Here is a 26,615-nt window from a genome sequence, read left to right as displayed (position 1 = left end):
ACGTTGAGAGCGCTCTTCAGAGCTAAGATACATTGTTATCGGGAAACTCGACCCAGATCAGATTTAAGCATTCATTAAAGTGAATCGGTTCAAAGGAGTCATTAGTTCGCAAATCGGACGAGTCATTATTGGACAGATATGCGATATGCGCATATAACGTTACTCCCAAATATATTTTTAGGTCGCACAGATTAAATTTCAGGAGCATATGAGACAAAAATGTTGGCAATTTCGAGCCTTGTAGAAGCTGCTAAACTTTCTAGCTAGAAGTAAGCAATAACCAACATGGCGTTACTTTGCTAAGTTAGCCCAGAATCGTTTAACATTAATGTTATGGAAGCATGACAAAAGTGATCAATTGATTGGTCAAATTTTACTAGACCTGCATATAAAAATGAAAGCCAATATATTGGATTTGCTTACATGAATCACCCGTGTTCTCGGTCTTCGTCAGTCAACTGAAGCTGTTCACGTGAGTAGATGGTTGGGTGTGTGCGCATTCAGAACGGTGCGCGTACACTTTGAACTTCAATCGTGACAAATGATTGGACTACTTGCGGAGTGACATGACGACATGATTCAAAGGCACAAAAAACGTTGACAGCGGTGAGCGATCATTATGTTTACCAATACCCAACCCATCACAACCGCCTACACCCCGACCCGCAAAGCAAACAGTTGATGGTCCCCATTGACCTCCATAGTAGAGAAAGAAATACTATGGAAGTCAATGGGGACCATCAACCGTTTGCTTACCAGCATTCTTCAAAATATCTTCTCTTGTGTTCAACAAAAGAAAGAAACTCTTACAGGTTTGGAACGACATGAGGGTGAAGAAATGATGACAGAATTTTCATTCCTGGGTGAAACTAGGATTGAATTGTGACTCAGATTATAATCTTGACACATTCTGGGAGACTTGGGGCTTGAAGCAATATGTCAAAATAAAGACTACATCGGGTGACTCACAGTAGAATGTGGATAGGATCCTGAGACCGTGCCCTTCCACAGCAGCATCGAGAGGTTCGCCGGGCAGATGTTTCTCACCGGCGTGCCCTCCTCAGAAACCACCATCACTGTAAACACTGAAATATGACATGCACACTAATCTATACTGAAATTACAATATAATGTTGGCTTCTCTAGGCTTATATGCATCCACACACACCTGGAAAAATGTCCCCTGCATTTAAGGTCGCAGCACTGTCATAGCTAACAGAGAGTTCGACAGGTTTGTTGGGGTCAGGAATCAAGTTTAGTTTTACTACAGGTCCAGGAATCCCCTTCCTGCCAAAAGACCCTAGAAACTTCAACTGATGCACCCCTCTAAAGAAAGAGAGAGAAAGAGACAGAACGTGAAAGAGAGCGTGTTTTGTTGAGCATCATATTTGATACATTAGGCTTTTATGGCTCATATATTGATACAGTGAGTTTTCCTTTCAATGAGATACTCGATATGACTTTTCTAAAACATTATGTCTGGATAATTGGAAGTTGATTCTGTCCAACAGCGGTTCATACGGAAATATTACTAACAATATTTAAATTATTCTTGCATTTGCTTTATAAAAATCAGTTCGATTGCATGGCAAAAAGACTTGTGAAGCACGAGCTAAAGGTATTTAGTATATATTTACACTAAAGACCTTTTACTTGATACAAAGTTTGATCGTGATGAACATTTAGAGGCCTCGGAAATCCATCTGTCAAATATAACACAGTAGGCTTTATAGGGTTCAGTATGTACTTACTTAGGACCACTTATAGTTTCTAATACGAAGCAAGCTTTTCCTTCTGAATCCACAGGCTGAGATGATATTAAAGACTTTATCTGAAAGAGACAGACAAAAAAGTATTACGAATTGCATTACTTCAGTTGAATAGTAGGGCAGTAAAATTTAAAATATGAAAAGTTTATCTACAGACCGCACAGTAGGAACTCAGTTTTGTTTGTTTTTTTAAATTCTATTGCAATTTTTGTTCCATTGTGAAGGCATAATGCAGATAAACACAGTCTATAGGTCAGAAACTGAGAAGGGGAGGGATTTCACAATTGTAAGTTTCATGTTCATGCATTTTTTTTTTTTGTGATAGTTCATAATATAGTAGTCAACATTTGTAAGTGTATCAAAAAAGTTGTCCAGAGACAAGAAAGCATTTTGGTTTTAAGTTTTAGGACAACTTTGATGAAAGCCTTTGACGCACTTCAAATGTTGACTAGTGCAGATAAACCCTCAATAATTAAATTATTGAGAAGTGATAACATTTCAGATCTTTTAGTGACATTGCTCTGGCTTGATCTCACTTGTTTTACTCTCCTCCAAGTACAGCCAAAAGTCTTTTTTTTTATGTGTGTGTGATTATAAAGCAAAAAATGCCGCTAGCACTAGCTCGCTATATTCATTTCTATTCTATCTGTTTTCTTTTAATTATAGAATTTAACGGAGACTTGCTCATTGCTCTTTTGTTGATTTTGATTGCTCCCATTGTCCTCATTTGGATAAAAGCATCTTCTGAATGACTGAATGCAAGTGTAAATAAATCCACAGTCCTCTCTTTGCCCAAAGTACCTTCAACTGTGGCATCAGAGGCTTCATCATGATCTCAATGCGCTGGTCTGGTGAAGGATTTCCCCATTCGTCACACAGCTGCACGACGAGGGGCGCGTCCAAGCCCTGGCCGTTCACCACCTGGAGAGGCTACAGAGACCAGCTTTACTCAAACTGACCTCCTCATGAAAGTCAGTGTTGGGGATGTGAAAATGTGACACACCATCTCTGGCTTCTCCAGCAGCTTTATCTGCACTGGAGGTCCAGCGGTGACTTCGATTCGCACAAATTCCTTCATGGCTTGATACTTAAAGCATAGCTCCCTCATGCCAGGTGTTCCTCCTACGAACCGAACGCGGCATACAGAAAACTGTCCACTGCTGGCCTGCAAAACAGTAGACAAAATCAAAACATGACTGGGGTGTGCATGCTGAATGACTGACAGCCACAACAGAGAGAGAAGAGATTACGTGAACTGTAATATGGCAGTATAGAGGGCATCCCTATCAAAAACTGCTCATTTTCTCGTGTCTGTGGTTGTGTGTACAGTACCTGCCATTCAATGACCAGAGCTGATTTATCCAGACCATCAGCAGACACACTCAAAGTCTTCACAACATCAGCATTCAGACGGTCCGTTTTATTCCCATACTGATCAACAACGTCTACATCTGAGAGAGAAACACAGGTTTCAAAAACTGAATGTTTTCAACAATCACAAAACTGGTGAGTGGTCTACAAATGGAGCGTCTGTGAAAGGACAATCAGTTTCAAAAGAATGGACCACAAGACCTGTCATAAGGGTCGGTTTCTTGAAATTGAGAGTTCTACATCATCTGAATGCTGAATAAATAAGCTTTTCACTGATGTATGGTTTGTTAGGGTCGGACAATATTTGGCTGAAATGCAACTATTTGAAAATCTGGAATCTGAGGGTGCAAAAAATCGAAATATTGAGAAAATCATCTTTAAAGTTGTCCAAATTAAGTTCTTAGCAATGCATATTACTGATAAAAAATTAAGTTTTGATATATTTAGTGGCAAATTTACAGAATATCGTCATGGGACATGATCTTTACTGAATATCCTAATGATTTTTGGCATAAAAGAAAAAATGGATAATTTTGACCCATACAATGTTTTTAGGCTATTGCTACTGATATACCCCATGAGACTTAACTGAACTTTTATAGACACATTACAACTCGCTGATTTAAAGTGAAACCCAATTATGATATACCTAAAGATGATACTTACATATGTTTCCAGACAGAATTTCTCCCATTTTGACAGTCGACTGGCTGAGGTTGACCCGCAGACGCTCAGGCTCATCTGGACGAGGCCTTCAGAGACACACACATGTTTGGGTATATAACGGAAGACAGACAGACACGTGATGTAACGGTGTGTAGCTTACACAATGATGAAGGAAAAGTTGACCGTGTGCTGGTCGTGGAAAGACACGTGGTAGAAATGCTCTCTCTGTGCTTGAGATGGGACGCTTAAAGGAGGCAGTTTTCCCTGAGAAAGCTCTTCTGCGTTTATATCTGCTGTCCAATTCACCTACAAGACACAATATTATTTTGATCCTGTGCACAATATACACACTGCATGACAAATATATATCACACATAAAAATAATAACAAAAAATTGCATCCATTTCAAGTACAAAATTGTTTAAGTTAAATAACGGTGCAAATGCCAGTTAATCGACGAGCAAAAACATTAGTGAACGTTGTAGCGTGATTCTTTTTAATGCTCTCCTCCAATAACTTTTGTTTCTGAAAGGGAAATTCATTGAAATGCATATTCAATACGGTCAGGTACCAATTTAACGTCAAAATATGGTTTACGCTTGCACAAGCTGTTAGTAAAACTGTCCCTATGCAGATTAATAAATGCTACAAAAATTGTTAACTGTTACTTTATGACACCCAATTCATTGATGAATGTTTACTTATGTGTATATTACGTATTGCGTATACTTCTAATTTATTTTGTGTGTTTTGTCATAAAAAGGTTGTCAACAAGGTTGACTCATTTTTTGGGGCTGAGTATTACAGTAAGTCAGTGTAAACAGATTTAGTCACTGAAAGTAAACCTTAATCATGCCGGTGAGTTTTGGCTGAAGGGAAACCAGTCTATTGCCCTCATCATACAGTCTGAAGCGCAGGCTTCCTAGCGTGTCTCCCGCCGTCCAATCAATGCGCTCGGCGTTCTGCAGCACCATGACATCATCAGAGCCCTCTTCCTGTCTGTAGATCTCCAAACGAGATATTCGTGAGCTGGGCAAGACGCGGAGCCGGCGTTCAACACACGCCACTGTCCTGTGGTTCTACATGCACATAAACACACAAACAAACAATGATACAAATAAAACAGACAATAATACACTTTACTTTTATGAAAGTTTCATTAAATTTTAAAATGAGTTGGAGGCATGTAAGGTCAATAAAATTTGTAAAATAGATATGCTGTGGCTTTATACAAACAGCCCCTGATGCTGATTATCTAGATTTTATACACATACCGTATTTTTCGGACTATACGTCGCACCTAAGTATAAGTCGCATCAGTCCAAAAATACGTCATGACAAAGAAAAAAAAAACATACATAAGTCGCACTGGACTATAAGTCGCATTTATTTAGAACCAAGAGAAAACATTACCGTCTCCAGCTGCGAGAGGGCGCTCTATGTTTTCAGTGTAGACTACAGGAGCACTGAGCAGCATAGAGCGCCCTCTCGTGGCTGTAGATGGTAATGTTTTCTCTTGGTTCATGTCAAATTAATTTTGATAAATAAGTCACAGGGCCAGCCAAACTATGAAAAAAGTGAGACTTATAGTCCGGAAAATACGGTACTTAAATAGCAAAGCAGACAAAAAACAATTACGAGCATTAATTGTACCAACACATTATTCTTAAAAATGTGAAAAACTAAATTTAACAAAATAGTTTAATCACTACAAATCAAACTCTGAAATTTTAATTTAAAGTAGAAAAGGCAGACAATTTTTCAATACTTTATAAATGTTTTTTTTTTATTATTATTTGCTTCTAATATCAGCCAAATTGAACAATATTGATAAAAACACTGATGGCAAATGCTTAAAGTCACAAATATAATGTGCATGCCTATTAAATATGGATTAAATGTACACAAAGCAACATGCATCTGAAAATTAAAAGCTAAAGATTTATTTCCATAATAATTAGGGATGCACGATATTATCGGAATGATTTTGTAATGTAAACATTGGCATCGGTCCGATATATATATAATTGTGCCGATAAGACAAATAACTCACATTTTCCCAGGGTGTGCTAGTGATAAGATCAGCACTATGGTCATTTTTTTATTTTTTTTTTACCTGAATGGTGATTAGATTCACTGTTTTTGATTAGTGGTCGACCAATATTGTTTTTTTTTTTGACAGCTGATGCCAAAATCTTGGAAAGCAAGGGGGCCGATAACCGATACAAAGCCGATATAACTTTTATTTTAATTAATATATAAGAAATTTAAATCGTTTGACAAAGGATAAATAAATAAATGTGTAAAATAAACATACTTATACTTTATACAACAAAGTATTTTCCACAAATATATAAATATTTTATAAAAATATAATAAAAAGGAAGTAAACACTGTAACCAACAGAGCACTCCGTATTGTGGGAAGTTTGTGTGCATTGGGAATCACATTTCTCAAGTAAAGCCAGGGTAACCCTCATTTTTATTTTTACATACAGCACACATTGAAAATGACATGAATAAGACACTGGGCAAATGCATAAAGCACAGCATCATTTGAAATAACGAGTTTAAAGTTTAGAGCATTCAATTCACACGGACCGACTGTCACACAGAGAACACACGATCATGCTGGATACACATACACACTTCACATGATCTCAGAGCTGGATTCAACCAAGTCTGCGAAATTAAATGTTCATTAGTCATTCAAAGATTTGTTTAAATTAAATAAATGCGTATTTGCTTAATGCTGACGACAAACCAGAAAGTATTATAATGTTTGCCTTTCCATTACTAATAATATAAAAGCAATCGTTATAATACTTTTTGTATACATTAATTCTTTTGTTTAACCGTTCTACCTGATTATTAGACCCACTTCTATCTGAATTAGACAGGACTGCTAACAACGACGGCGCACAAGAGAGAGTGTGTGAGCACTATGTGCACAAGCGCTGCCGCTCTCAATGCAATCAAAATAAAAGTCCCACCTTGAACACATCAGCCAAGCAGAAAAACTTATTGGCCAATGCCGATATTTGAAAAATGTCAGCTATAGCCCGATATATCGGTTGACCACTATTTTTAATTGCTGCATTTGAACTGAGAATGCCCGTCAGGTAAGGAGTTTTAATTCCTTAGGGGGCGCTGTTGGAATAAAATGAAAGTAAAATGCACAAATAAAATTAAGATTGTATTTCTGATTAAATTAATCAGTAGTGTTAGTGATAAACTGGTGTAGTAAAATCAAAAGTATGTTTTGATTTAAAGGTCAGAAGATACAGCTTACATGATTAAAAATCACAACCATGACACTTGTAAATTAAATCATTTTATACAGATTTATTTTATTAAAGTGTATTATGTTTTTTCTTCACTCTTTTTATGTTTTTTAAACTCTTTTTCTTTAGACCATCTACAAATTTTAACTCTTTAAATAAAATGTTAAGGTTACCACTGCATCTGTCTAAAAAAAGTGACTGATTTATAGTTAATGTATAATTATTTTCAAAGCTTTCAGTGTTCTCTCATAATAAAAACTTAATTTTAATTCAAAAAAATATTTTTTGTTAAAAACTTACTAAAATTAAAAATAATTTGTTCAGAATCTCTGCACAGGAGAGACTTGGCGTTGTTTCCAAACAAAAATACATTTATCAGTATCGGCAAAAACTAGTTGAAAAATATCAGCATATCGGTTATCGGCAAAAAAATACAATATTGTGCATGCCTGATAATAATATATTGGTTATAAACAAACAGATTAGACACAGAGCAAATGATGCATCTTACAGGAATGTTGAACTTAGCCGTGAGAATTTGTTCAGCGTTTACAGTCTTCAGCAGAAGTGGTTTGGTCAGCAGGAGTGCAGAGCCAGTGTTACTGCAGTCCACAACATCCACGGGCAGATCAGGGGCTCCCAGCAACTACAAAGACACATTTACCATTAAAAGATGAACTATAGTTCTGTGCCATTGAATGGAAGGTCTTTCATAAAGCTAAGTTTACAAAAGTGTAAATTAAATGAAACATGCAACAGGTGAAACATGCAAAATGTAATTATATTAAAAACAGTGTTCTTATAGGCAGTTTCTATATAAACCTTTTTATGGATATAATTTTTTTTACTCAACATCATTGTAGAAAATAAACATGTAATCCGTGGCTCTAATTCAATTTTGTCTTTGTGACAGATTTATTAAAACAAAAGAAAACATGTAATGAATATGCAATATAGTAGATATATTGATCAACATGCTCCTCTCTAGAGTTATTTCTTATTTTTTATTTAATTAATTTTTATAGCTGACTATTGAGATTGTGGACATTGGCTTTCCTGAGGTAAATATAATGTTATGCGACATTGCTTACAATGTCTTTTGTTCTGTTTGACATCTTTCCAATGATTGAGCGATTACATAAGACATTAAAACATTTCACAAGTTATTTCAATAGCTTCTGATGTCCATTTAAGATTAATTTGCCTCTGTAACTAGTATTAAAAAGGAAGAGATTAACCTTTAACGTGCCATTTGAACTGATGTGGATACAGCCATCTGTCACTTGACATTGAAGAGCAAAAACCACAATTTATTATTTCTATTCCATGATAAAACTGACTGAAAGCTGGGACTTTGTTTTTAATATTAAAAGCAACAAAGCTCAAAGCTTCCTGCGATGACTGGACTGCAGGTGCTACAAATAATGTTTAGTGAAGTTTATGCAACAGAAAACAGCACAGACTAAAAGACTGATGTTCAGATTTAAGAATCAATATCACTAGAGCTGAAACAACGAATCGATTTAATCGATTAAAATCGATTATTAAAATAGTTGTCAACTAATTTAGTCATCGATTCGTTGCTAAATAACTTTTATTTGCCGTAAGCGGCTCATTTCGTGCATATTTCAAATCTGCGGTGACCAAAGTGTGGCAGTAATGAGCCACCGGAGGTTTTACTCAGCCAGTACAACAGGAGAAGTAGCGAATAGCCAATAGCTGGCCTTGTTTTATGTCACGTGCTTCCCGAACAGCGTCTCTGCAGCCATAGACATGTCTATGTCTGCAGCATTCAGCATGATGTGGGAGTACTTTACATTGAGCCTTTAAAAAAGAAGAGTAACCTGTAAACTCTGCACTACTGCACTGTTTAAGGGGACGTTCACATATCGCGTCTTTTGCGCGCTCAAGTTCGTTATTTCCAACACCGCACCGCATCGAGTTAAAAACATTTAAACTTTTCAGAATGCAGCAAGCGCACCGCGGGTCATGTGACAAGAACTAACCAATCAGCTTCATCCTTTCCCATAACAACGTTAAAAGCTCAGTCAAGATGAAGGAACAGCTGATCATAGCTGTATATGGATTTCCATTTTGAAATAAATTTAGTAGCAGAGCTACTGCAAGCGATTTTTTGAGCTGCAAATCCATTTATCCTTTGCTGAAATTTCCGCGTCTTCAAGGAGAGAGCACGTCATGGTTGCTTAGCAAAGGCAGATGCCTCAGGGGCGCTTCTGCACGAGCGCTTTGGAAAGGAGAAAGCGGTGCGCCTAGCGTTTTCCACACGTTTTTAGGCGCGATTTGTGAACGGCCCCTAAGACTTTCATTTGTGCAGATTCTCCAGTACAATGTTGTTTGCAAATGTTTAGTCGTAAAAGCTGATAACATTGCTTTTTAACAGTTAACATTTAAAGCTTTACAAACATGTTCTGTGATCAGTTTGTCGTTTACCAGTTCAAAATTCAGTCGTGCAGCCTAATTATGACTGAATGAGAGAGGTAAATGTAGATATTTGAAATGCACTTTTTTTTCTAAGTATTATTCACTGCTCTTTTTCACACAGCAGGTTTTTTGTGTGTGTCCTATTTTTTTTTCTGGACAACCTTCTGATGGATTTTACTTTAAATTGTGAGTTCCATTCAGGTTTCATGCCATTGGCACTTTTTTTGAAGGATTGTTTACAATTTCACAGCAAAAGCTATAAAGCTTTTTCCCAGTAAATAATAAAATACAATGCACTGCAATTTTATTATGTTTTATCCTTATTCTTCGTGAAAATATGTTCTGAAAGATTCCTTAATAAGCTTTGTTCAGGATGTTAAACTACTTTAGGAGCTCTAAGGACTGCCATGGTGAAAACATTATTTGAAATCTCCTTGTGAAATTTGCTAGAGTATGGGTCAGTGTTCTGATTGCAGAAGAGTTCGACAAAGGATTACTAACACGATAAAACATCTCCAGGTATATTTTTGATGAGGATATGACAGTGCAAAATGGTTAAAATCTCTTAAATCTATGCTGAATGATAAAGACCATTTATTAATAATTTACTTGGGGAAAAAATGGAAAAAACTAAAATATAAGTACATAAACCGATTAATCGATTAATCGTAAAAATAATCGACAGATTAATCAATTATCAAAATAATCGTTAGTTGCAGCCCTAAATATCACTATCGATTAAAAATGAGAAATTGACTTTTAATCTAGCATTAGCATTCACACAGCTGACATGTTTACCTATTGTAGTCTATCCACTTTGTGTGCACGAAATAGACACTGACACCATCAGAGAAACATTAATTAAACAGAACTGTTTCAGTCAGTGATTTTGGCCCTCAAAACTATTTGGACTAAAACAGAAATTTGCCTTTTCGGCTGAAAATTCAGTTGCCAAAATTTCAGTGCATTACTAATTTGCATAGTACAAAAAGGTTATATAAAACATTCATCTAACTTTTGTTATTATTTTATTAAGGAAAATTTGGGTTATTTTATCACAAATCCCTGCAACCCATACTATACTTATTTTTAAAAAAATCACAGTATTTGATTTGATAATTGCACTACGCTAGGGCTGTGCAGTATAGACAAAAAAAATAATAATTTTGATACATATTTCCAAAAGAAAACCAATTAGATTTTTATCAAAAAGTTGTAACGTCTCTAGAACAGACTTAAGTCTTAAGTCTTTACTTAATCACTAAGTAAAGGTGTGTCAAAATGTCTAGACAAATGGCAAAAAAAAAATCCTGTGTCCAGGGTAGGGTTCTACCGATAGACGATAGTATCGTGTATCGGCGATAATCATAGATATCAACAATAGCAGATGTCTCTGTCGATAGTCAAGACGATATTAGGCTCATCCTCCTATTAATGTATTAAATTATAATAATAATATTAACTATTATGTTTCGGCTATCAAACTGCCCAGCTATTTCACTCCAGCACCGCGTTTCAAACACACAGACACGCAAAAGAGGATGAGCCTATAGCCGGTGAAGGAGTCTCCATCCGCAAACAGACGTACATCGTCTGCAGATATAAGGTATTTCATTACACTTAAACATGTATTCTGAATGGCCTATATGTGTGCAATATTTTAAATGAGCCCTCACAAACTGAGTTTAATGCCACAGTTATGTTAGAATGCATCTCTTTCTTGTTTCTGTGGCGGTGCGTCGGTCTCGTCATGAGACGCGCAGTCCCGAGCGATGTATGACTAAATCGTCGGTTTATACTTTCCGCGTCCACGAGTCCACTATGGACCGCTAGGTAGGGGTGACATAAAAATCATCATCGGAGAGTGTGCGTGGCGGCTCTGCCTCTCATTTTTTATCACCGCGCGGACAAGTGCATTTTGAATACTTTATATTTAACGTGTTCGTTTATGTTCAATATTAGTATTAAACTGTTGGACTTTAAATGAAATCTACTATTGATTTTCACCGTTGACATTTAGACTGATAACTTCTGTGCGCAGATGCGGCAAATTTGTCAAAGGACGCGCGATATGACAGTTTCGTCCGACTATAGTATATGAACTAGCTGTTTTAAATACAGTATTTTTATATTTAACGTTAGTTTATTAGTATGTCTGAAAGTATAGTTTTTCAATTACTGGTGATTCCATAGGCTCTCTCTGGCGCACATGCGCTGTTTAAAACACCAAATAGTTATGCTATGACATGAACAAAGAGTCTCTCTCTTACTCCACACATGCCAGATAATATCGTGTATCGTCGATCTCACGGGCTGACGATATGATGATTTGAAAAATGACCATATCGCCCAACACTAGTTCAGGTTTTTTTTTTTTTGTTTTTTTTTTTCATGCATTGATCAAAGAGCTCATTGTAGCAGTGGTTCAGGTGTTGAAATAGATTTGTTGTGCCAGGTTCACACGTACTCTGTCTGCAGTGCGTATAGTCTGTATATGCGGTCCAGATTATTATAACGCAAAAGCACATTAATATAATGTGCAAGCACGAATCTCTCTGCAAGCATACAGATTTCCCAGAGAAAGTGTGCGCACTTAAAACTCGCTCATGCTGTGTCCCGTGCACTCACAAATCTCTCTAGGCTCATGCGCTAGATACAAATTATTATTTCGATTGCAGAAAATTATTAGATTTTCAACCAGAAGCAATCCTTCGTTTGAGAAATCCTGATTTAATCTTCAAATGTTTCAAATATCTGTTTATAAAGACAACAGAAGTCTACTGCATGTCCCCAATTAGACAGGCTAATATGCATGCCAAGTAAATGTGTGTGCATTCGCCAAAAAAATAAAACCGCTACCTGGCAGCGGACGGTGAGTTTAGGATGAGTGGTGATATTCTGATATTCATCGTGAACCTCAACTCTGAAGTCTGCTGGAGTTCGATTCTCAACAGAGAACAAATCTTCTGGAAACACCACAAGAGTGTGCGGAGGGCCTGGAAAATAAACATCACATGGTTTTTAACACACTCTTTATATTTCCTCATTCTGTTGCAGTTTCTGTGTTGTTTGTCATACCAGGTTGCAATACGATTTGAAGAGACTGGCTGTCCTGCTTCAGTCCTGGGATGTGCACCTTCACTGTGTACATCTGTTAAAAATATCACACATATCCAAGTTCTGTGCTAATAGCATCATTGCAAATATATATAAAAAATCCTTCATGCATATTTTTAGCAAGAGTGTTCGCATAATACAGTTTATGTAATACAGTTTAGGACAGATTTCAGAAATAAATTGATTAACCCTTTCTCTCTTAACTAACATATATAGATACCTTCTTGTTGATTATTTGTGATTAGTTTAAGCTGATTCAGAGCCTAAACTAATCACAAATAATCAACAAAAAGCAGTGTTGGGTAAGTTAGTCACAAAAAAAATAATTACTAGTTACTAACTACATATTCAACAGTGTAAATAGATTACTGTACAAATTACTCTCTCCAAAAAGTATAATTACTCATTACTCTCTAAATCCTATATCAATCTCGACAAGTTAATGATAGAAGGATAGACATGAAACGGTTCTTTTAATTCTTTCAAATAAATAATATTAATAACTACATAAATTATTCTGGTCACACTTTAGATTACAGTCTCACTATTAAAACTTTTGCCTCAATATACTCCTGTTATATATATATTTATTTATATATATATTACTGCTTATTAATACATATAAAGTAGTTGTTAAGTTTAAGAATTGGGTAGAATAAGACATTAATATTTGTTTTTTAAATGTATTAATTGTGACGATCGCGATCCAGTAAGACACAGGGAGAGAGAGATCCAATAGCAGGTATGTTCTTTATTGGGGTAATCCAAATCATAGTCGAAACAAGCCAGGTCAAAACCAGAAAACAATCCAACAGAAAACAAACAGGTAAGGAACAGATAGGGAACAGGAACGCAAACTCGGAATACGAGGAATCTCAGCGGACGTGAAGACAGGATCACGAAAGGAAAGGACTTCATACAGACAACAGGAAAGGACTGGTAAATATAAGGAGGCTAATGACAATTAAGTGAAGGCACCTGGTGCAATTAGCAGGAGTGCAATTACTGTGATGAAGGGACAAGGCTAGTGGGAATTGTAGTGCCTACGGTGAAGTGCCTAAGGGGAAGTGAGCCCACTAGTGGACACCCAGGGAAACAGAGACTAGACAGCGTGACATTACCCCCTCCTCCACGGAGCAGCTGCCAGATGCTCCACCCGAACCCAAAAAGAGACAAAAAGACACAAAGAGACCAGGAGGGAGGTGGAGCGGCGGAGGACCAGGGGGAGGGACGGAGGGCCAGGTAAAATGGGGAAACAGAGACAAGAGAACCAGGTAAAATGGGGAAACAGAGACAAGAAGTGCAAACACAAAAACTAGGAGCCCAGGAGGGAGGTGGACCGGCGGAGGATCAGGGGGAGGGACGGAGGGCCAGGTCCTTAGAGGGGAACAGAAAGAAAGACAAAGACAAGAAACCCAGGAGGGAGGTGGACCGGCGGAGGATCAGGGGGAGGGACGGAGGGCCAGGTCCATAGGTGGAAAACAGACAGAAGAACAAGAACAAAACAACCACAAAACATAAGTCCAGGAAGGACCTAATGTGAAGCCCACCAGGGCAGAGCAGAAGACCACCACATCCGTGTGGTCGAGACTGAAACCCACCAGGGCAGAGCAGAAGACCACCATATCCGTGTGGTCGAGACAGAAGCCCACCAGGGCGGCGCAGAAGACCACCGAATCCGTGCAGTCGGGACAGAAGCCCACCCAGGCGGCGCAGAAGACGACCACATCCGTGTGGTCGAGACAGATGCCCACCAGGGCGGCGCAGACGACCACCACCTCCGTGTGGCCGAGACAGAAGCCCACCAGGGCAGAGCAGAAGACCACCACATCCGTGTGGTCAAGACAGAAGCCCACCAGGGCGGCGCAGACGACCACCACAGTGGGATCGAATTAACAGGAGAGCAAGTCTGGTTAGGCAAGTCTGAAACAGAGAACATGAACAAGCTAAGGGTAGCCTCCGTGGCCACGACAGGATCAGTCGAGCGCTCAGAGAGTTCGGCTGAGACGTGACGAGGCTCTGGAAGTTCGGCAGAGGCGAGGAGAGACTCTGGTAGTTCAGTCGAGATGAGGAGAGGTTCTAGTAGTTCAGCAGAGACGTGGAGAGGCTCTGGTAATTCAGCAGAGACCTGGGGAGGTTTTGGTAGTTCCACAGAGACGTGGAGAGTCTCTGGTAATCCCATGGTGTTTAGACTGGTTTCCAGAAGATCAATGCTGACTTGACTCTGCTCATGAAGATCATTGGTGGCCTGACTATGCTCATTAAGATCACTGGTGACTTGCATTTGTTCATGAAGATCATTGGTGACTTGCATTTGTTCATGAAGATCAATGGTTACTTGCCTTTGTTCATGAAGGTAGTCGGTGACTTGACCTTGCCCATGAAGAACACTGGTGACTTGATCTTGCCCATGAAGATCAATGGTGACTTGACCTTGTTCATGAAGAGTACTGGTGACTGGACTTTGCCCATGAGGATCATTGGTGACTTGCCCTTGTCCATGAATTTCACTGGTGACTTGACTTTGCCCACGAAGATCAATGGTGACTTGACTTTGTTCATGAAGAATACTGGTGACTGGACTTTGCCCATGAAGATCATTGGTGACTTGACTTTGTCCATGAATTTCACCGGTGACTTGGCTTGACTCCGGAGTGTCAACGGTGACTAGCACTGACTATGGAAGGTCAACGGTGACTAGCCCAGACTCTGGAAGGTTAACGGTGACTAGCCCTGACTCTGGAAGGTCAACGGTGACTAGCCCTGACTCTGGAAGGTCAACGGTGACTAGCCCTGACTCTGGAAGGTCAACGGTGACTAGCCCTGACTCTGGAAGGTCAACGGTGACTAGCCCTGACTCTGGAAGGTCAACGGTGACTAGCCCTGACTCTGGAAGGTCAACGGTGACTAGCCCTGACTCTGGAGGGTCAACGGGAACCTCACTCGACTCTGGAGGGTCAACGGGAACCTGACTCGACTCTGGAGGGTCAACGGGAACCTGACTCGACTCTGGAGGGTCAACCGGAACCTGACTCGACTCTGGAGGGTCAACCGGAACCTGACTCGACTCTGGAGGGTCAACCGGAACCTGACTCGACTCTGGAGGTCAACGGGAACCTGACTCGACTCTGGAGGGTCAACGGGAACCTGACTTGACTCTGGAGGGTCAACTGTGGCTGTCATCCTGTACAGAGGTGCTGGACAAGCAGCCATCTTGTGCCATGACTCTGGACCAGTGGCCATCTTGGGCAGTGGCGCTGGGCCAGCGGCCATCTTGGGCAGTGGCAATGGGCCGGTGGCCATCTTGGGCAGTGGTGCTGGGCTGGCGGCCATCTTGGGCAGTGGCGCTGGGCTGGCGGCCATCTTGTGCTGTGGCGCTGGGCTGGCGGCCATCTTGCGTCGTGATGCTGGGCTGGCGGCCATCTTGTGCTGTGGCCCCAGTCTAGAATCGGCCATCCCACCGGGAGAGACAGGTGTGGCTGGGGTATTCCACGGAGATCGATGACTTAAGTAAAAAACAAACTCCCAGAAATTATAGGCGTCCAACTGATTCATCTCAATTTGAGGAACCGGGTCATCCAGCCCAATATTGAAAGTGTCTTTAAGGGCCGCATCATTATATCCCATGCCCTCAGCCAGGGACCAGAACACCCGTGCCATGGCACCCACCTCATTGTCCTCTTGGCGGAGGGTGATCAACTTTAAATATTTTGCCCTCCACTCCACCATACTGGCTGGGGAGGAAACACCAACAAACATACCGCTGGATCTTGTCTAGATGGGAGTCCTTCTGTGACGATCGCGATCCAGTAAGACACAGGGAGAGAGAGATCCAATAGCAGGTATGTTCTTTATTGGGGTAATCCAAATTGTAGTCGAAACAAGCCAGGTCAAAACCAGAAAACAATCCAACAGAAAACAAACAGGGAAGGAACAGGAAGGGAACAGGAACGGGAACTCGGAATACGAGGAATCTCGGAGGACGAGAAGACAGGATCACGAAAGGAAAGGACTCCATACAGACAACAGGAAAGGACTGGTAAATATAGGGAGGCTAATGACAATTAAGTGAAGGCACCTGGTGCAATTAGCAGGAGTGCAATTACTGTGATGAAGGGACAAGGCTAGTGGGAATTGTAGTGCCTACGGTGAAGTGCCTAAGGGGAAGTGAGCCCACTAGTGGACACCCAGGGAAACAGAGACTAGACAGCATGACAATAATAAACAGCCATTATCCCAGTAATATTCATGCTAATAACCAACTAGTTAATAGTTGGACACTAAAGTAAACCAATATTATTATTAACTCATAAAGTATTGAAATTGAGAAAAGTACATAAAAAGCATTCATTTTAAAGTTAGACTTTAATTTTTGTTGTTAAATCCATTATTGTATTGTATTGTTTGTAAATGTTCCATTACATAAGAAGTAATTGTAACTAAATTACAGAAAAAAATAAGAGTAATCCCTTGCTTTACTTTTTCAATGAAAAAGTAATGAAATTATAGTAACTAATTACTTAGTAATTAAATGCACCCAACACTGGCTCTGATTAATTCAAAGACTTCAGTTATTAGTTAAACTCAACAAAGACCAACTATGATTATTGTGAAGCTAAATGCAACACACTGCCAACCTTGTTCTGATGACTGATCTTCCCCATGGCCCTCACATTTTTGATGACACAAGTAGTCCCAATTGAGATTCCCTCATAACGTAGCTGTAGTGAACTAATGAAAGAGATTTTACCATCAGAAAATCATGCAAGAATGATGCTTACAAGATAGAAATTCACATTCTTGAGCATATGAAGTGAGTGCATTATTCAATATGATTTTAAATAAATTTGCCATAAATAAAATTGTTACAAACAAAACCAACAGCAGAATTAATCATTGCACATCTCCAAAAAATGCAGTAGCACCATTTCTGTTTGTTAAAGAACTGGTCAAGTGAATAATTCAACGACTCACACATAAAGATAGTCAATTATCATCACCTTTTAAGGTAACCTACAGAACGAGTCACAAAAAAAACTTTTTATAAGCTCTTAAATCAATTCAATATTAATTAAGTTACAGTGAGTGTGTTTACATGGACAACAATATTCAGATTTTAGACAATACTTTGATTAAAAATGTAAACATTTTTGATTACCTTAATCCGGCTAGAGCCATAGTCGAAGTAAACACAAATAGAATTAAGACATGTGGAGTATTCCTATTTTAATCGCATTATTGAAGTGCAGTATAGACATGTACACACCTTAAATCACACTATTACCGTCGTGTAGGATTTCTTGGCACATTTTGCAACAGGATACACACTACAGTGCTTCAACAATGCCGTCATCTGTTTGCACGTACAGCATGACAAATAATTAACTGCACTTGAAGCTTTCATAAAATTAAACACCAGAACTGTATATCGCAGCATAACGAAGATGAACTATATGTTACATGTATTATAACATGTTAAAAGGGAACATGAAAGGAATATTTAAAAAGCAACTCATGTAAACGCCTTCATCATAATATTGTCTTATTCAGAATAAAGTAAATAATCAGATTAGAATTTGTGGAAGACCAAATTAAAACTCTTAAGTACCTTTTTAAGAGCTGCAGAAACCCTGGATGTTATTTTGCTATAAGAATTGTGTTTTCCGAATTATTTATTTTAAGATACGCCATTGCATTCATTGTTTGTTGGTCTGTTTTGGGGCTTATTTTGTTTACAGAATAGTCATTTGTTTTGCACAAGGTGTCCCAATTCTGAAGCTAACCTAGCCCATCATGCAATGCTTCACTTAGTAACATATTTTGAATGTGGCTTTTTTATTGGATCCATTGTAAAACAGAAGCATCACAGACGAGCATTCGGTCAAGTGTCTGAGAAGGAAAGTGATTTGCGTGCATGTGCATACAAACACATACACTATTAACATTGGTTAATAATAGCAGTACAAAGCAATGAACAGCAACAGGAAATGGTGGAAAGGATTAAATCAATGGTCAGACAAACTTGTGTGTGTCTATACTTTGACCTACCTACATTCCAGCTGGGGTTTAATGTCACAGGGTGCCTGGGTGGGATAATCAAACTCATCCCTAAAATCTAGAGGAATACTGAAGGGAACTCCGACATGGACAGGAGAGGAAATGATGCCTAGAACAAAAGATACTGCTTCACCTTCTGTTGGAGAAACAAAGAAGACAAAGAGTGAGAATTTAACATGGCATCTAACTGGAGATGAGTTGCTTCAGTCAAGCATTGTTTAAGCATCACTGAGACACTACTGTAGTTAATATTTGTATTTCATTTGTCATATTTAAAAATTTTTTATTGTAGTTAAAGATTAAGTCATTTTCTTATATTTTTAGTAGGTTTTTATAAATTTTTTAAAACAAATGTCTATGCAAATTTTAATGAATTACGTTTTTTTACCCCCAAAATTAGACTAAATGTGTAATGAGAAATGTTGCCTTTGCAACCTTCTGAAATAAAAAAAATCGTTTTATTAACAAAAATTTCAAGATGGACAGTTTACGGTTTATTACTAGTAACAAAAATGCTTTCTACACTTTTAGTTAACTATAACAACCCTGCTTCACTCTTAAAACAGTATTTATTACATTTATCTATTTAAATCGTTCATCCAAAACTGAAAACTTGTGTGTTTTCATGGAATATACAAGAACAATTTCAGCAGCTTTTGCCATACAGTGACAATTCATAGTGACCCAAACTGTAAAATTCTCCCTAAAACTCTCAAAATTATTAAATCACACCAACAAATATTTATCGAAGTCAGGCTCTTATATACACAATGCAGTCATGAAAAACTGAAAATCAATGCGTTCCTGCTTGCAAATTTCAAGTATACCTGCGAGGACGAAACACCATTTTTATTCTTTAAACTTTTTGTGCTTTATAAGCTCACAGTAAGAATGTCAATTCAACTCGAATGTGATCACGAGTGGTCACAAAAACACAGCACACACATTATACTCCCAGGTATAAACAGCTCACCTAATCACCTGCGAAGGATCTTAAAACAACTACACACTTGCATACTCCTCCTACAATTTTTACTGTGAGAATAGTATGCTGTTCTGAATTCAGCACAGATGTGAACAGGACCAGTGTGTTGGTCAGTTTTACCTTTAATGGAGAACTTGAGGGTGTGGTTGGGGAGTCTTTTTCCAGCCCATTCGCTGGCCGAGTTGTCACTCAGTATGGTCTGCAGATGCAGTGTGTACTGCCCAAGCTTACTGAGATTCTCTGGAAATAAAAGAGACACTCTTTGAAAGTATATAATTTGATTTGACTGAGAATTAAAAACAGACATTTTAAAATGCAATTGTATTAATCAATTTTATTTGAATAAAAAAAAATTCCATAACCTTTTTTTTTGTATTTTGAAGTAATAATATTACCAAATAAATTACATTTTTATAAGAAGCATATTTGAATCATGTACAAAACATTTAAACTCATTGGTACATTGGTAGCACTTAACAATAAGGTCCAATTAGATAATGTTAGTTAATACATTACCACCAATGAGCAATACATTTGTTACAGTATTAAATAATCTTTGTAAATGTTAGTTAATTTTTAGTTCATGTTAGCTCAGGTACACTAAATAATATCAGACACAACTTTGGATTTTGAAAATGTATTAGTAGATGTTGGAACGGACATTAATTAATGCTAATAAAAGCTATATTTATTGTTAGTTCATGTTAATGAATTTCTTTTTCCCAATCACCTGCCATATTTATGATCATCAGTGGTGCAAAGTAACAGCAGTGGATTTCTAGATCCACATTTATATATTTAATCCATATCTGCCTCTCTCTGCATGCAATGCTATAATTGGAGATGGACTGTGGATTAAATACATCTAAATGTTCACAGATGAACCAGATATGGATCAAATCCAAGATTTGTCTGTTTTTCTTGATATCTCTTTTCATGAGCTTTTGTATTCATCAGAAATACAGTGCCCTGCTGGTGGTGAATTATGGCGAATCAATGGAATCGAATATGAACATATGTGACGATTCACAGATTTTTACCCATGGACTTGAACCAGTATTCCCACTTGGATGAATGAATGCCAATGTGGGAGTTCGTCTGGACGTCCCCTTTAGGAGCTGAAGGAAGAAACAGATAATACTGTATGTCACAACAAGTATTTCGTGCATAAACATTACAAAAACATGCATGAACAATACTCATGTTATTGCATTTATAAATATACACATGGCATACAAAAACATGATGAAATTATCAGGCACCCAACTACAAACAATAATGCAGTAAATGCGACTCACAGTGCCAGACGACTTTCAGCTCAATCAACAGTTTCTTAGTAGTGCCAGCCACAGGCAGCCGAGACATCGAGTCTCCCTTTTTGTTCAAAATCTCCACTTTAATTGGACCTGAACAAGAACAGATTGATACTAAAACCTTATAGTCAAGTCACTTTCTCTACACGTCTGTAGTGCTGTTGGTACAGGATTAGGTGAAGGATCCGTTTATGATGAGAGTATGTTTTCTTTTTCTATAATGTAATAAAGTTGTGAGTTAAAGGAGTAGTTCACTTCCAGAGCCAAAAATTTACAGATAATGTACTCACCCCCTTGTCATTTAAGATGCTAATTTTTTCTTCAGTTGTAAATTAATTGTTTTTTTGAGGAAAACATTTCAGGATTTCTCTCCACATAATGGACTTCTATGGTTCCCTTGAGTTTGAACTTCCAAAATGCAGTTTAAATGCAACTTTAAAGGGCTCTAAATGATCCTAGCCGAGGAAAAAGGGTCTTATCTAGCAAAACGATTGGTTATTTTCCCCCAAAAATGTAACATTTATATACTCTATAACCTCAAATGCTCGTCTTGTCTAGCTCTGCATTAACAGTTTTTTAAGGTTCAATACAGTTAGAGTATATCTTAAAACTGCCATCGCATTTTCTTCTCCAACTTCAAAGTCGTCCTACTTTGCTGCAGAAGTACTGACCCAGTGTTTACAAAGTGAACATGCAAAGATGATTAAATGCCCTTTACAAAAAAAATAAATAAAAAAAGGTAAAACCGTGATGTAGGACGATTTTGAAGTTGGAAAAGAAAATGAGATGGCAGTTTTTAGACATACCCTAACTGTCATGAACTGTAAAAAAAACTCAGAGATAGACAAGATGAGCGTTTGAGGTTAAAAAGTAAATAAATTAAACAAAATTACTAATCGTTTCGCTAGATAAGATCCTTCTTCATCGGCTGGGATCGTTTAGAGCCCCTTGAATCTGCATTTACACTACATTTTGGAAGTTCAAACTCAGGGGCACCATAGAAGTCCATTATATGGAGAGAAATCCTGAAATTTTCTCCTCAAAAAACAATTAATTTACAACTGAAGAAAGAAAGACATGAACATCATGAATGACAAGGGCTAGAGGTCGACCGATATATCGGCCGATATTTGGCAAGTTTTTCTGTTTGGCCAACGCATTCGAGGCGGGACTTTTATTTTGACAGTGACTCACAGTGCTCACATTCTCCCTCTTGTTTACGGTCATCGTTAACAATTCTGTCTAATACGGATAGAAGTCAGTCTAATAAACAGATAGAACAGTTAAACAAAGGAATTAAAATGTATACAAAAAGTATTATAACAATTACTTTTATATTAGCAGTAATAGAAAGGCAAATCAGCAAATACGCATAATTTACACCATTTAAACAAATCTTTGATTGACTAATGAACATTTAATTTCACAAACCTTGCAGACTTCGAATCCAGCTGTGAGATCATGTGAAGTGTGTATGTGTATCCAGCATGATCGTGTGCTCTCTGTGTGACGGTCGGTCCGTGTGAATTGAATGCTCTAAACTTTAAACTCGTTATTTCAAATTATGCTGCACTTTATGCATTTGCCCAGTGTCTTATTGGTTACGGTTTACTTCCTTTTTAATTATATTTGTTTTAAATATTCATTTATTTGTGAAAAATACTGTCATCTAAAGTATAAGCTGTTTCTTTTACACATTAACTTTGAAATCCATTGTCAAATTATTTCACATTTCTTAAATATTAATTAAAATAAATACAATTACATTGGCTTTATATCAGCCATCCTGCTTTCCAATATATCGGCATCGGCTGTGAAAAAAACAATATCGGTCGACCACTACAAGGGGGTGAGTACATTATCTTTTTTTGTTCCAGAAGTGAACTGCACCTTAAAAGTCTTTGGCCAATACATATATGGTAAGTTTTGCACTGCAAGGTGTTTGTATGTGAGTGAGTTTGTTTACCCATGGGTGTGCCGGCCGGACGAGCTTCATTCTCAGTCCAGGCGTTTCCCTCAGGCCACGTAAGCCTCAGCTGATCTGGAAGTCTGATGGTAATTAAATTTCACACAGTGCTTGGTTATATAGGCCTATAATTCATTCACTTAAAGAGGAGGGTACCTGGATAAGACTTTTTTATACTGATTATAGTTGAAAGAAAAACAGAATTAGCTAGGGACATAATATTTTTAGATTTAATAATAAATCTGTGATTGTGATTAAAAAAAAAAAAAATGTAAGTTTGCTGTTATGACTGCAGTTTGACCAAAATTGTGCTCCTATATCAATATGGCTACATAATAATTATTATTATTATTATGGCATTTTATTAGTATTGTTGTTTTATTTACTTATAGTTCAGTATATATAGTAGCAGTTTTATATAACTATAAATTAAACTGTAAGGTTATGACATTATTGTTTAATTATTGTTTTATTGTCTTGAGTGTTATTAATGCGTGTTGCTATTATCATTTATAAACAATATTACTGTTATTAAAAACAAATAAAAATAACTAAAAACAGAGCATAACTACATAAAACATCAAATAATAATTTCATTATGTATGGGAAGATGGCTGCCCAATAAAGCGACCCAAACTCAGAGCAGATGCTCTTTAATTCTCTTTACTGTCAAGTTGAAGTACAGATTACAGAGATAGTCTTACTTTGCGAGTTCATCCTCGATTTTCTTCTTAATGGTTGCGGCTGCAGCCAGCCTGTCGATCTTCGAGATGGGAATGATCTTCAGCTCATCATACAACTCCTTTGGTTCCTATGAAAACAAATCGTAGAGTCGTACACCGAAGTAAAAAGGCACAAAATATTCAAAACATTGAGTTTATACACTTTCAACTAGATACAGAATATATCGGCCACCATGTCACATTCTGGTAAGCACATAACTTAGTTTAAGTTCACTTGTGTATTTTGCATCTTCTTGTACATATATAATGTATTACATTGTATTATAATGTAAGTTGCACTATAATGTTTATGCTGTATAAATATCTGATTAATCTCATAAATCTCAAATTAACTTAAAGATGTTTATCAAAAACACTGATGTGTTATTAATAATAACTACAACTTCTCCTCTCATTATCACCAGCAATATTAAAAAGTTTAATTCAAATTATTTTACTATTTCCGTGCAGAGGCTATTCCACTTAATTTATCCATGGCATATGCACTTAAATTCTTTATGCGCAAGTAACGTTGTCCAGTGACTTGTTTGCATTATTTTTGAATCACGTTATTTATTTGTAAGAAAATTGATGTTGTTTGTTTTTGGACTAAGCTGACCATTTTAAAACTTACATTGGTTCAAACTAGGCTACTGTACTTGATATATTTGATTTATGTTGAAGTGCTTGGGACGTGGCTTTAAACGGTGGGACTTTTGTATTTGTAATCAGACTCTTAAATATTATATACAAATTTGGATTTATTGGCCAACACATCAGTTATCTATGGAAGCCCGTTTCCACCACAGAATAAAGATTCTGGTTATTTCGCGACTTTTTAATCTCACAATTCTGATTTTTTTTTCTCGCAATTGAAAAAACTAATTAGTTTTCTCAGAATTGTATAAGTCACAATTGTGAGGTATAAAGTCGCAATTCTGAGAACATATCTTCTTTTTCCCTTCAAATTTGGACTTTATAACTCACAAGTGCGGGTTAATATCTCGCAATTCTGAGAAAAAAGTCAGAACTGCAAGCTATAAACTTCTGGTAATTCTTGTAATTCTCACTTTTTTTACTCACGATTGCGACTTTATATCTCAAAACTGGAGATTATAAAGTCAGAATTGAGATATAGTCAATATTCTGACTATAAATTTAAAATTGCGAGTTTATATCATGCAATTCTGACTTTTTTCTCACAACTAAGACTTTATAACTCACAATCGCAAGTTTATATCTCGCAATTCAAAAAAAAAAAAAAAAAAAAAAAAGATTTGCGAGATAAAAAGTCGCACTAACCTTTTTTTAAAATTATTATTCAGTGGCGGAAACGGGCTTCCATAGTTATCAGCTTCCAATAAAAAATAAAAAATATCGGTTATCAGTATCAGCCAAAATCTATATGTGGGTGCATCTCACTTTCAACACACAAGAGCACACTGCATTCATTCAGTGTAAATGAACGAGTGAGTTGAATTATCCTCACCAGTGCGATCTGGACATATCCTCCTGTGCCATACACATCTCCTTCATGCTCTCCGTAGAGCAAGAACTTAACTATAGAGCCAACAAACACAGGGTTTGTTTTCACTGACTTCACCTAAAGATGCAAAAGACAATATTTAGGATGACTAGAATTACAACCTATGATTCATAATTTAATAAATGGCCTGATTCACATGCATTTTCATGTTATAGACTTTCTTGACACAACTAAATATATTAATTACACATTTAAACAGTCTGTATGACGCTTCACAACACCTGGGCAATACTGTGGAAACACCACACTTACAGAATAATTGTCTTTCAATTATTCACATTTAGTTAAGATACAAAAGTAATCAGTCATTTTCTATGACTCCTGTAAACTGGTGTCGTCTATTAAGTGTGAAAATATGAAAACGACTCAATCTCACACATTGCCCTTTCTTGTAAGTCTTGCCGTCCCACTTAATGGTGTGAAACTGAGCCCAGGGTGACTGAAGCCGTTTGGTAGCAACATCTGTACGAGTCGTCGAACCCAGAAACCCCTGAAACATCACCTGCAAACATGACAAAAAAACAAATCTGTTGTTTTAGTTTTATGAGGTTAACTGTTTTTTTTTTTTGTTTGTTTGTTTTTCTAGGCTTGATTGTGTTTATGGGGTGCAATCTAACATGTGTTAATGCTTCGTTTAAAAAAACTAAAAAAACATTATTATTCACTAAAATTGACCTTTATTCAACACTGCTCTGTCCCATCCTCTTTTAAACACTTAGATGATTTCCTGCTTTTATGAAGCCCCACCCTCAGAAATAGATTATGGGCTTTGATTGGTTAGTTTAGCCCACTGTTTTGTGATTGGCTAAACCACCTCTAGTGCACGTCTTAACTCCACGCCCCTCACCTCAGTGGCAGTTGTATAGTAAACAGTGGCATTGTTGTCATTATTGCTTATCAATTCACACAAAGAGAATATCAGTGAAGAGGATCACGCTGAGCAAGCACGGCTCTTAATGGCATGTTTTCTGATGCTGTTGTCTCATAGTTTTAGATACGCTGTTATTTGTAAATGCTACTGCTTCTGTTAGCTTCTAATATATGGTTTAATCCTGATTAAAGCTTTAATACAGTACGGCAGCCGCAAATTTAACGCTTCTCATAGCTGTGTGAAAAATATCTATCTGTCTAAACACATAATGTGTGTAATTGAGATTCATATATGAATAGATTTTTCCATGCAGCCCTAGTTTTGACGGCAAGCCTACAACTCTTCCTCTTTTTTAAAGCAGCACAACATGGTTTATCTGGGTTTGTGCAACATTGCAGTCCCTACGAGCCGTTTTTATATGCATTAATCTGCCATAATTTTACAAGACAGTATCTCCGTTTGCATTGAACTAAGCATTGTAACTTTGCAGATATGGTTTATGCTCAA

At 37.4% G+C, this 26,615-nt stretch overlaps 1 protein-coding gene across 1 annotated transcript in view; it reads right to left on the bottom strand.

Moving 5' to 3' along the window:
- Positions 1-26,615, bottom strand: part of smchd1 (structural maintenance of chromosomes flexible hinge domain containing 1) — a 47,596-nt gene that overhangs the window by 11,937 nt on the left and 9,044 nt on the right. Inside the window, exons 14-34 of the mRNA XM_059539028.1 lie at positions 25,614-25,739; positions 25,181-25,294; positions 23,674-23,780; positions 22,970-23,052; positions 20,989-21,096; positions 20,731-20,808; positions 19,811-19,930; positions 18,697-18,841; positions 17,286-17,379; positions 12,610-12,682; positions 12,391-12,527; positions 7,601-7,735; positions 4,652-4,885; positions 3,967-4,112; positions 3,807-3,892; positions 3,102-3,220; positions 2,773-2,934; positions 2,571-2,699; positions 1,752-1,831; positions 1,169-1,326; positions 970-1,085 (exon numbers count right to left, since the gene is read on the bottom strand). Coding sequence (XP_059395011.1) covers positions 970-1,085; positions 1,169-1,326; positions 1,752-1,831; positions 2,571-2,699; positions 2,773-2,934; positions 3,102-3,220; positions 3,807-3,892; positions 3,967-4,112; positions 4,652-4,885; positions 7,601-7,735; positions 12,391-12,527; positions 12,610-12,682; positions 17,286-17,379; positions 18,697-18,841; positions 19,811-19,930; positions 20,731-20,808; positions 20,989-21,096; positions 22,970-23,052; positions 23,674-23,780; positions 25,181-25,294; positions 25,614-25,739 — 2,550 coding nt within the window. The remainder of the gene's footprint in view (positions 1-969; positions 1,086-1,168; positions 1,327-1,751; positions 1,832-2,570; positions 2,700-2,772; positions 2,935-3,101; positions 3,221-3,806; positions 3,893-3,966; positions 4,113-4,651; positions 4,886-7,600; positions 7,736-12,390; positions 12,528-12,609; positions 12,683-17,285; positions 17,380-18,696; positions 18,842-19,810; positions 19,931-20,730; positions 20,809-20,988; positions 21,097-22,969; positions 23,053-23,673; positions 23,781-25,180; positions 25,295-25,613; positions 25,740-26,615) is intronic.

The sequence above is a fragment of the Carassius carassius genome, chromosome 3, assembly GCF_963082965.1.
Source record: "Carassius carassius chromosome 3, fCarCar2.1, whole genome shotgun sequence".
Taxonomy (NCBI): Eukaryota; Metazoa; Chordata; class Actinopteri; order Cypriniformes; family Cyprinidae; genus Carassius; species Carassius carassius.
Note: the sequence above shows the minus strand (reverse complement) of the source record. Positions and strands in the feature narration are given on the sequence as shown.